At 32.7% G+C, this 12,615-nt stretch overlaps 1 protein-coding gene across 3 annotated transcripts in view; it reads left to right on the top strand.

Moving 5' to 3' along the window:
* The first annotated feature begins 1,832 nt into the window (after nucleotides 1-1,832).
* LOC136801021 (ras-specific guanine nucleotide-releasing factor RalGPS2-like) overlaps nucleotides 1,833-12,615 on the top strand; it is a 33,637-nt gene continuing 22,854 nt past the window's right edge. Inside the window, exons 1-2 of one of the 3 annotated variants that reach the window (XM_067057646.1) lie at nucleotides 1,833-1,955; nucleotides 2,332-2,377. In XM_067057646.1, coding sequence (XP_066913747.1) covers nucleotides 2,372-2,377 — 6 coding nt within the window. In that variant the 5' untranslated portion in view covers nucleotides 1,833-1,955; nucleotides 2,332-2,371. Of the gene's footprint in view, nucleotides 1,956-2,331; nucleotides 2,378-7,369; nucleotides 7,406-11,404; nucleotides 11,444-12,615 lie in introns of those variants that run through there. The other 2 variants (XM_067057645.1, XM_067057644.1) reach the window with 2 other exon arrangements.

Below are 12,615 nucleotides of genomic sequence, written 5' to 3'. Positions count from 1 at the left end.
TGTAAAAGGAAGGGATTGAAAAATTGAAATCATTAAATACATTTTAGTAAGTTATTTTTTAAGAAATTTTAAAATATCCCCTGCAGTGTTATAATTTTTCGAAATTCAGAGAACTTCTCATATTCCTGATTCGGTTGTAGCAGAGTGCACCATAATACTCTTCCACCCTTTCATAGTGTCCCCCCCCCCCTTTATGAAGGGGGGAAAATGAAAATTTGAATAGTAAAGGGGGGGAAAAAAGAGGGGGTAAAACATCGGAAGTTGGCAAATTTGGTGGGGGGAAGTGTGAAATCAATTCAACTTGATCTCAGCAACCAAGGTCAGTCCACATGATATCATGTGATTAGATCATGATTGAAAAATTAACCAATTTTCGTTCTATTTTGTCTAGTATTCCTTTTGCAGCTAAATTTTACGTTTGTGTCAGGTTGAAATTTGAGAAATTTATATCAGTATATGGGGGGAGCTGATATTTTCAGAATTTTCTGGGGGGGAAGCAAAAAAGAGGGGGGAAACTAAAAAACCGAAAGGTCATAGGGGGAAAAAAAAGAGGGGGGAAATTTAAAAAAATCAAGAATTTGGTGGGGGGAACAAACCTTGGAGGACACTATGCCCTTTGTGGCACTCATTTCTGACAAAAACGATCCAGTGTTTGTAGCCATGTAGTTAAAGAATCAAGACTGAATATTTTTTCCTGCTGGGGCAAACATGGTTGCACCTATAAGTTTACATTTTTGTTGCCAAGTTTCCAGCCTTAATTGTAGAATCTTTTACAGAAGAGACTTTTAAGACTCTATAGCTCGATTGTTTTTTGTTTCAGTTTAATTGTATTTTTTATTCTTTTGAAATTACTTCTACTACAATTTTGGAAAAATTGCTTGAGAAAAAGGGGATTTCCCTGCCTGTGAAGTTTTCAACACCACAAATGATTTTTATTACTTCTGGAATGTACAGTTTTAACTCTGAGTTACATATTTCGACCATGGTTGTAGCACAATCCTAAAATCATTATCTACAATAATTGTTACTACGCAAGGTAAAATAGTTTGAGAAATTCAAGCTCACTTGGATACATCCTTGCTTTTATTTTAAAAATCTTTTTTTTAAACTTCCACAGGTTTCTTATGTTAAGCTCGGTGAACTCCCATGTTAAGAATATGTGTCATTTTTTGACTGATATATTCTTTCAATTTTTAAGTCCAGTGATTACAGTACAATTTTCAATTTTGATTTTGTGAATTATGATGCTTTTCAAGATACAGCAGGCAGATACTTATATATAGTATCAGTAGATAAACTTAGAATGAACTATTAGCATTAACAGATTCGTTTATTAATCTTTGATTTGTATTGTATGATCATAGTAATGGAGACATATTCTTCATTTTTCAGTAAGAGATTTTTGGTATTATTGAGTTAAGGTTTTTATTGATCCTCCCTCTTTATCTACAGCTATAAAAATCATCATCATTAATTATCTTGAACATTGTTTTTTGGGAGCTGGTAGTTTTGAAAAATAGTTTTTAAACAAAACACCCGATACAAACCAATTGCAATCTGTAGATAAAGATAATGAATAAACGATTTCATGTTTTGATGTCTCGTTGTTCTAATAGAAACCATTATAGATTGAAAGTTGTTTAGATAAGATAACCGTTTGAACTGAAATTCAATCAACTACAATGAAGAAATCTCTAACTTGTTTGCTTATCTATTTTTTTTCATTCTCGTTGTTCAACAAGTTTAGAGACACAGAAAGAAGAATGTCTTTTCAATACTATAGTTCTGTTTGTGTTTTTATCGTTTTTTAATTCAAGATCTTGTTTATTTTTAGAGAAGAACACATGAAAAATACTAAAACACGACAAGGTTTTTAATAATTTAAGAAGAATTAAAGAGATCTGTATTGATTTGACCTGGTTTGGATAGAAACTGGTAAAAAAATATGCTAACTGGTAAAATACTTTTACTTTCTTTTTCACATCAACAGAATAAAGCGAAAGCAACCATCAGAAGCCTAACCCTACCTTTATTGATCAGGCCTTGTTAACACATTACCAACTAACCACTTTTCGCAAGGATGAAGGCATTTTTTTTTCTGCATTTCTCTACCTTGTTTCTACAGTGAACTCTTGCTTATTCGAATCTTTCTATAATTCGAACTTTTTTTCAGTCCCCAGAGAAAAATCTAGCTCAATTTGAACAAAATATAGGATTCCCGTTTGAGTTCGAAATAGCAAGAGTCAACTGTATAAAAGATTTACCCCTCGCCTGTCATACTTCAGCTCTATAGAATATTTTACCAAATTATTTAATATTTATTCTTTATAGAAAATCATTGGAGATGACGTGAAGGTTTATTTGGCGTTAAATGAAAGTAAGTGAAAATTCTTCTTCTACTTCAACCCTTGTTCTTTTAAGCCACCAAACCTGTCATCATGTCAACAATATTGATAAGTGGGTAATTACTTTTAATAGCAAACTTGCTGCTTCCTTCATTTACCAGTTTAAAAAAAGCACAACTTCCTTCTCTATAAATTTCTACTACCAATCTCAACGAACTTTGTATAAATAAAGATTTTCAAGTCAAGCCAGTTGTTGACAACCACTATCTATGTTCTGCCAGAGCAGTTACTACTTCTTATCATCCAAACCATATGTAATGCCTCTTCTAAGGCACATCCTCTCAAGGCATACTTAAAAAAAGAAAATTTAGTATTTCCTTCATGATTCCTGCTTTGATATTTATCTCCTATAATCTGTAACTATAGAATTTGTACTTACTGACACAGCTATTCAAGCACGCATCAACGTGTTATATATAAATTCACGTTTTGTAGATTTGCACATGTTTGACATTAATGAATAATGACTCAAAAATGTCTTGCTTAAGAAACATCATGATGGCTATGCATTTATTATCGTTGTTAAATAGAAACCTCAGAACATTAAAAAGGATAAAAAACAGTTTGAATGTCTTTTTAATCTAATACACCTTATAGAGTGCATTGAGATTGAATTGTGTCAAAGAGGAAGCTAACAAAAAGCTCTATCACAAGTTAATAAGTCACCTACAAAGCTTTTTAAATGAATCAACACTATTTAATTTAAATGATAGATGGTAGGAAAATAAAAAGATTTTGCAGTCAAGTGTGGGAATCTCAGATTTAGCTTTTTTTGTCAATTGCTCGGAATAGTTTGACTGGTACCATCATGTAATGATGAGTTTACGTGACCGAAATTGTACTAGTTCGTATTTTGATGAAACATGATGTGATATAGTGCGTGTGTCCAGTGTTTTATCGAGTCCGATGACTTTGTTAATCTTGCAATGGCTTTAGGTCGCTTTTTAAATTGACTGAGGGTAGGACTGTATCAATGATTATTATCAGCTATTATGATAGTGTTTTTTTCACGTTTTCTGATTGTTGTAGCACTGGTCGATAGTCTAATTCAGATTTCGAATCACATAGTTAATTTGATTCTATTTGATTCTAATTACCAAAATCGTTCGTTTTGCGTTTGGCTTCATGGTATTTTTTATCTTCTTTAAACTGTCTGTCTTTCCTATAAATGTTGGAATAATCTGGCTCAAATTGACAACCAATTTAAGCATCTTTTTTGTGATATAAGTTTCTTTTAACAATTCACGAGAATCTCAATCATCACTTTTGAAGATTGTGTTTCTCATTCCAAAGCTGGCATAAATAAAGCTATTGGCCATAAACCAGCATTGGTTCGGAGTTGAGGAATTTTTCTGCACTATTGTTTTAAATAATGAACAATTTCTGCCCAAGATTGTAATATTTATTATGTTGTGGATGTTTTTTATATTTGAATATTGATAACTATTTGGCTCCTAATTATACATACATCTCAAGACTTTGCCAGAATGAAGTGGTTCAATATAGCTTAAATGTATAATACTCACCAATTTTCTACGAGATTTTGATTTTTGATTTTATTAAGGAAAGTATTAGGCTTGGTTGGTGTTCACCAAAGTTGGGGATAAATAGACTTGTGTATGCAGGATTGTTTTTAGTGGATAAATTTACTAATCTTGACGACAAAGCTATCTCTATGAAAGTATCTTGACCAATAATACCAGGAAATGGAATAGTTACTTTCTTATTTAATAATATCATGTCGATAATTTAATTCAACCTAACCCATAGAATGCAGCCCCCCTGGCTCTTAGGGGGGGGGGCTGGAAGCTAAAGTTCCGGTTGGGGGCTCTTTTTCCCTAAGATCAGGGGGGGGGCTACTTACTCAGGGGGGGGCTATTTGTTTAGGTCTGTTGACTGGGGGCTAACCTAACAACTTTTTCAAAGAACTAAGAAATTTTTCTTTTTACATTTTGGTATTTTGTTTGTGTAATAATGAAGTCGTACTATTGACGTTTGTTGATTAGAATTTCAAAAGAAGACATATACATTTGGTATCTCTTTCTCTTGTGTGGACATGCAAAATGAAGACCTTGCATTGTTTGAAATTTTTTCCATTCTAACATTTTTGTTTTTTTTTGTATTGTGGTGTGTGCGTGCGGGTGTGTGATATGTGATAAAGTTTGTTTATTGAAATGAATGACAAATAAAGAACGCAGCTATTTTCATGTGGTGTTTACAATTTTCTTAAGTTAGAATTGTCTTCTACTCACTTTTTTCAAAATAACAGTTTACTTTTCTATAAAATTTTATTTTTTATAGAAGGAAAATCTTCCTCTAGCTATACAAGGCCAATAAATTTATTGTGAACTTCATATTCTATGGAAAATTTTCGGTATTATACTTCTCTTCTGTGTTATAGATGAACAAAAAAGAAACTCAGAAAAGTAATAAGCCAAAGCGAGGATCCGTGAAGGTTTTCGATGGCATTCACGGAGATTTGACAGTTCAGATTTTTAAGCATAAATTAAATTTTTTTTTTGTATTTTGGTAGGGGGGGCTGTCTATTTCGAATTTTGGTGGGGGCTAAATCTCAGGGGGGGCCGAACCTTCAGGGGGGGCTTCAACCCCTCTGCATTCTATGCTAACCAGACTCGTCTACTCGGCCTGTTTGATAAATAGCAAGCTTTTGTCTGGAAGGCTAGTCTTAAGTCTGATTTATATTCCTCTAGAATTCGGAGATTTATCTCTTTCATGATAATTTACTTTTCCCCCGAAATCTTATTAACTATCTTTCTTGTTTCTCTTTTTGTAACTTGTATCAGTTTTTTTAAATCGAATCTCATTTCTTTCCATCTAAGTTTGACCTACGCCAACCTACATAATTCTATTACATCTTTCAAAATGTTTGGTCATATTATGAGATTCTTGAAACCAGTAAAATGTAGATACACTGTTGACATGATGAACCCGGTTTTGAATCCATTGGAAATATTGGTGTGTTGTTTGTAGTAAAACTAGATGGGTACACTAATTTTTGGGTTACTTTTTAGTCTATTATGCAGTATAGCCAAAATGCTGACATCAACATTTCCATGACTTGAGATAAAATCATTTTTTTTGTTTCTGACGTGTTATCCATATCCATCCCTAGTTTTTCCGCCTTGTCTACTGGAAACTCTAAAAATATGGTTTCTATTTTTTGTTTCTTGAATTATTTATCTACTTCAATGTTCATATAACACTTCACGAGATGAATAAAAGGAAAATCTAGGGACTATAAAGAAAGTTGGTCCCTTCTGTAAAAGCTTTTTCCTCTTTTTTATATTTTTGGGTCATTTTTTCATGAAGAGGGTTGGCAGTGTAATAATTTTGACTTTTCATTTTGTGTGTATTTTCAAAATCACGGTTTCTAAGTTACCATTTGTTCTTTAGCATTGTACTGTAAGGCACTTGAATTATGTTTGTAGCGGTTCCTTTTGATTGAATCGAATGCAAGGTCCTGACACGAGTTGTTTTCAACTCTCAGCCTTTTTTGTTTTTCCTACTTTCACTATGCTCTCATTTTTCTTTTACGATAAGCGCTTACAAAACCAGTCTTAATCTCCATTTCTGCTTTAAAACGAAACAGTATCCACAACCAATCTGGCTGTTCCCTTTAGAATTTTTTATTTTCCTAACTGTACGAAATCAAATTTCCTGCTGTTTGTTCACGACATGTATTTTGAAATATCTTGGCTGGACTACAAACTACATGATTATTTCGAGCTGTGTCACTTTCTCGTTTAATTCACTTATTTTATCAATCAAATAGATATTTTATATATAGGAATATCAAATTGATACTCAATATATCACTGTATTGCAGTAAGATGAGGAAATATGCTTTTGAAGATGTGATTAGCTGATATCTCTATGTTCTAAAACTTGTTCATTCAATGTCAACTCCACACCATCAGGAGACAAGTTCGTGACAAGTTTTTTTCTTGGATTTTTTACTTCCTGCTATTGAAAATCACATTCATGCTATTTTCCATTCATGTTGTTCACCAGAGTGTTCTTCTGTTCAAGGGATTCCTTGTGTGTGCTGTTAGATAAAATCAATGTCGTTGCGTGTTGGGTACCGTCTTCGGGAAAGTAATTTTTATGAAAATTTACTACAATCCTGGACTTAAATGTTTGAGAATCACTGGAAATTGTTGAGAAAACAATGGAAAGGTCTCTCCCTCTCCCCCAAGAGGCAATGTTGAGATCGGACGACTGTCCAACGGCTTTTTACTGTCCTGTCAACATTTCACGGGGGAATGGAGGTGAAGGTTAAATTCTACACTATTGATAAGTAAAGTATTTTTTTAGGATTTAAGTTTCTTACCAAGAAAGGAAATTGCTGAATTTGGAATTCTATAATCTCCTAAATACTCGTCTTACTCGAGCGAAACTCACGTGAAAATATTTAAATCTTGTGACATATCATTTGAGCTTTCTCTCATTGTGGTTGATGGAATCTTTATCTGTCAAACCTTAAGTTCTTTATGTACTCATATATGAGCCTGTCAGATGGAGTTCTGTGTCTAGAAAGCTTTCCAGTTAAAATACTAATACCTAAATTATATGGAGTATGCCTCTTTCTTTTTTACTAGTCGTCCAACAATGTTAAGTCTTTCCTGTGTCTAAAACCCCAAACAATTTGATACATTGATTCATAGACTAGCACAAGTGAAAATATTTTTACTTTTTTCCACAATGAGTTTAAAAAAAAACGAGAAAGATTTAAATTCTTTTATCATTTTGATCATCATCAAATCATTTAGTGTGAGATATATTTTTCATAAAGTGATAATGGGGGATACAAAATTACTCATTTCGTGATAAAGAATCTTAACTGCACATCACTAGAAAGTACTAGGTTTTTTTAACAAATTCGTGATTGGAGATATACAACTTGCATTTTACTGGTTGCTGATTTTTCGGTGATTGAGGTTTATAAGCAAGATATTACAATGCGTTACCACCGATATAATGTAAGTTAAATTCACTATTTTACCGACTTTTTATTATGGATGATGGTTGGCGTTGCTTGTAGAGAGATTCTATTAATATGATTGGGTAGTCAAGTAATCTTTGACTTTAACCCTATTCGGCCTAGGGGGGGGGGCTCTTTCTGTTCGGAAGTCAAACTATTGGTAATAGCTCTTGAAATAATAGAGCTTTTGCCGTGAAATTTTCTGTAAATTCTTAACTTTTATTTAGCTTCAAAATAAAAAAAGATTTGACACCTAAAAATTTTCACACCTTGAGCATGATGACATTTCTGACAGTAAGGTGTCACAAAAAGTGATACTTTTCCAATACAAATTGATTTTTAATGTCAAATATATCATTTAAACCGTAATTTATTGAATATTTAGGATAAAATAAGCATTTTAAACTCAGGCAACTTTATTCTAAAGCTTTTGTTAGAATACAATAGCTATTTATAAGAACAAAAGAAATTTTCGGTTTTTGCTCACTTTGGGCATGATGAGTGACGTCATCAAAAAAAAATTTTGTCAAAAGTTACCTTACGTGACAAGGATCTTGTGTGCCAAATTTCATCCAAAAAGACCCACTAGATCAAAAGTTAAGGGGTGGTACAGGAAAAGCCCCCCCCTAGTTCTGAACCGCCCCTAAAAGCCTAGGTTGAATAGGGTTAAGATGATGGTCTGGTTATTCACAAGGCTTCTTTGGTTTGCCATCTTTAAGTTGAACAAATCATGCATATATACATTCATCTGTTAAAAATTAGCTTTTTAAATGGAAGTTTTCAACCAGTATTGCTCTTTTATTATTCTGAGTTTGATTTTAGAGTCTCTTTACTGATCGAGGATTCCGATAAAACTCAAGCAGTTGAATAACACTTAAAGTTCTAAAACCATCGTATAATTGATATAACGTTTATGAGGGTGTTTAAAAACCGATTATTTGCTAATAGCCTATTGATTTTTAAACCATTTATGGCTTTAAAGAGTCTACCATTTTTGCATAATGAAAGCCTCAAGGCGTCCGTTATCCTTACCTTAACTATGAGTTTTTGCGGATAGAAGATCTATTTAAATTGTTGTGCTTATTTCTCGAACCCTCTGGCATCGCTCCTTTTTTAGAATATTTCGAGTAATAAATTTTTTATATAACTCGCGGTATATTCAATTTTAATAACCAGTCAAGAAAACGATCTTAATAATCAGCACGTTTCAGAAACAATATATAATTCAAGTTATAACTTTAGATTATAATTTTATATCATTAACATAGTACTGAATGCGGGGTGTTACAATATTTATTGATATGGTGTGTAGCTTGGCGAGAAGTTATCTGATTGGTTTGCTGCTAAGTGTAGTCGGGGTTTTAACTGAAGAATCTCGCTCAGTTATTTGGAATAGAAATAGCTTCAACAAAGTTTGACAATACCATAAAGTTTAACAGCAGTTTATGGTTTATCCATCCATATTATTTTGTTTAGATTGAAGACAAGGCCCAAGGGAGATTTTTGACCATGATTTGATTTTGATGACCATCCTTCATTTGATTAGCGTGCAATTTTCTTATCTCCCATCTCACGCCTTCCTTTTACTTGTGGTTTTCATTTATCTGATCACCAATATCTATTATCACCAATAATTCAAATAACTTTGACCTTTTACTTCTCTATTATGACTTTACGTTAGGAAATTTCTACCATCTATTGGTATTTTTGTCTCGATCCTACTTCCAATATACGTTTGTACAGCTCAAAACGGACAGCTACATACTATGCATAATAATTTGCCTTTTCAATAATTTTCCCTTAACAAATCTGGAAAAAATGAATAACTATATGACAAGTTGCGTTGGAGATTGGCTTCTTTTAAACGCCTTTATTACATTCTTTTTGACATTGGTCTCTTTCTTTACTATGCTTTTCTACCTAAACCTCGATGTGCGTGAAGATTTTTAGCAACAGTTTTGGTTTAACCCTCATGCATTTTATTTTTTATGGAGATAATCCTAATCCTATCCGTCAAATGAAAGGTTTAGCAAAGAAGTGGAAAATCCCCTTCTCCCTGCTTCTTAACCTAAACTATTCACGCTGTTAATGGTTGGATCTCATGAGGAAACTGAGCTGAAAATATATTTCCATATCGTCGCATCTCAAAACTAAAAAGACTTAAGTCACATTTTTAAGACTTCATCCTCTGGAAAGTTTTCAATTCTATAAAGCGTTACAACATTTCAGAACTAAAAAGCCTTTAAAATGGACGTTTTGGGACTTGAATCCATAATTTTCAGTATTTTACTACACAAAATTAAAAAAATTCAGAGTTAGAAAGACTTAAATCCAATTTTGTTGTTAAGGCTCTTTAGCTCTGAAAACCTTTATTTGCGTTTTTCTAATACAAAAAGTTTATTTTGCCTATCAATCACTAGTTCCTACGTCCTTGAGGAGATTTCTGAATCGAAAATACAATACAGTTGACGCTCTGTAATTCGACATTCTACTATTCGATAGGCTCCCTTATTCGATGAAATTTAAAGTCACCGTCAACAAGAAACTCTCATAAACGACGCTCCCTTATTCGATAAGCTCCCCTATTCGATGAAAATCCAATCCCCCTTGAAGATCGAATTAGAGAGTGTCAGCTGTATATTAAAATAACTTGAGTAGGAATAGTCGGAAATATAAAGAACTATTTTCCATGTTTCAAATCCTCTTTTCTTGTTAGCTATTGGTTACCAAGGGGAACTGCAGGTATACATAATGTCGAAATACTTTAATACCCTTTTTATTTGATGTGAGCTGACTATGTTTACATAAGTTTTAAAAGTATTAGAAGCAGAGAATTTTCTTTGTTTTACCATACTAGGGATGGAGGTTAACTTAATATTACATTTTTTTCGATGTGGTTGGCATTTTCATATAAACGTTTTACTGTACTTTGAGGCTGTTTGGTTCGGTCGTTGGATCTCGTTTTTAGTTCCTTTAAAGATAGAGAGAGCCGTGATTGTTTGATCTTTACGCTTTGACTACTGTTTCTAGTAAAAGGCACATACATTGAATCATTTTCTCAGCTATTCTTATCTGTTGTGATTTTCAGCTGGAACGTTTTTTAACTTTTTGCCTTAAAAGGAGCTCTTTTAGTAATTTTATAGTAAAAATGCTGAGGTCGTTCTTAGTTTTAAGTCAAAATTGAGCCTCATGTTCCTTTAAAATTGTTTCATTAAAAAAGCGTGTGGGAAAGGTTGTACTGACTGTGAGGACGAGACCCAAGTCCCTGGTTACTTAGCTTTAATGGCTTACTAATTGCAAGTTAATGATGGAACAGTCTCAGCGTGTGATAAAGTCAATTACGGTAATTAGATTTGCAAGTCTGATAAAAATTTAGGATAACCTTTGCATAGTTCAAAGTGACCGCGTGTTTTTGCCAAATCAATAAATAATTAAGGTTGCTTGAAATCTAAAAATGGAAACATTTTATTTATGTCTACATATAATGCAGCTGATAGTTTTGGCTTTCTATTAAAATATGATTTTCATGGTATTTTGTATGTGTGTAAAAATTAGAATATAGATTTTGATTACCATTTGCAATTTCAAATTGTTAAAACTTTTAAAATGTGTAATAGAGTCAAGTTAAAAATCGTTGTTTTGATAACGGTTTTTAACCTATGACCTACTTCAAAGCAGTATACCTACATTTTAAGAAAACTCTAAATCCGTTACTATAATGAAGAAATGAATTGGAATTGATGAAGTAATCGGATGATTGAATATTGAATCGTCTCGTAACTAGTCATCACCAGGGCCAATTTGAAATTGTGGTTGCTGATCTCACATTTAACATGTTTTCCCTTCTTCTTTAACTGATTGGTTGACCTTTTTTCGTAATATTCTTCTCTTCTCAAACGGGGAGTGACCTAGCTTCGAAAATTTTTGTTTTTGAAAAACAAGGTGGTGTGTTTTTTAAAACTCCAACTCCAAAAGAAGAAATCAAGTTCAAGTTGCTGTACCTTTTCATCAAATGTCGCCTTCCTCAGATTTTAAGGTATTAAATTTTTCTTATTGTTTTCTTATTTTCTTACTAGACTTTTAGAGATCTTTCTATCAAGTTAGCAACAACAGTTCTAGCCTGCTGGTATTTATTAACGGATTTGTGTTCCATACTGATAGCAGATTTGTAGCGGTCTGAGATTCAGACTACATTACAAAAATTCGATTTCTTGAAAGGATATTTCAGATCCATTACCTTGTTGGTATATTTTCTTTTCGAATTTCAGGTTTTTCATTGTGACCAGTCCTTTAGTCACAAATTTAGTCGTGTTGGGTCTTGACTTGCTGATAAAAGACTTTTCTTAGAATACTGTACCACAAAAAAGCACCCTAAAAACGCTTATGGAGACATTTTGCTTCTTAAAGGCTTTCATTCCGTAAATTACTCAAGCTTTCCACTTCACATGCCCAAACAAGAAAAGCAATTTTGTAAGTGTTGTTTCTTAAAACGTAAATATTGTTTCAAATATTTCATAAGATTCTATGCTTTAAAAGTTCTGCAATGTTGGTTTTGGAAAGTTTCTTTCAGCTGATTTCTTGCGTTTTTAGCTTTATATATCTTTCTTTTGACTTACTTTGAGAAAAAACTGTTTTTATTTTCTGGCGTTTTTTTCCTTATGCTAGTGCCATATCTTTTGAAAGCTTTTTTTAACTTTAGACATTTACTGGCAAGTGGGGTATAACCTCTCTTTACTGCAAAAGCAGGTCAAATCTTAAAATATGACATTTTGTTTTGAGTCTAAAGCTATTCGGAAGGAAAAACTACAAAAAAATACCTTTTTTGAGGGTATTACGTGCGTCTTGTTATTTTGATCAAAATACTTCTGAAAGTTCAATGGGTTATACAAACTGGCTCTGCTTATATTCTTTATAAGAACATTAATAAGAATTCTCTGTAAGAACATAAAGAATATTGAAATATGTTTTTACCAGGAATATTCCAGAAGGTATGATGACAAAATGAACTGGTTTTGCTGATCGTTATCAATTTCCACAATGAAAGCTTTTTTGTAGTCTTTCAGTATTTCTTAATCTTGGTTATTCTTACAAAAAGAGATTAGCTGCTACTCTAGCTTAATGTTTTCATTGGCGTTGGCTAAAAAGGGCCAATTGAAGACTTTATGAGTCAGTAAGTAGAATTTGACTAGGTAATGTCTTTATGCGTGT

The sequence above is a fragment of the Clytia hemisphaerica genome, unplaced genomic scaffold, assembly GCF_902728285.1.
Source record: "Clytia hemisphaerica strain Z4C2 unplaced genomic scaffold, Clytia hemisphaerica genome assembly, whole genome shotgun sequence".
In the NCBI taxonomy this organism is placed as follows: Eukaryota; Metazoa; Cnidaria; class Hydrozoa; order Leptothecata; family Clytiidae; genus Clytia; species Clytia hemisphaerica.
The sequence above is the reverse complement of the archived record's forward strand: the minus strand, read 5'-3'. Positions and strand labels throughout refer to the sequence as shown.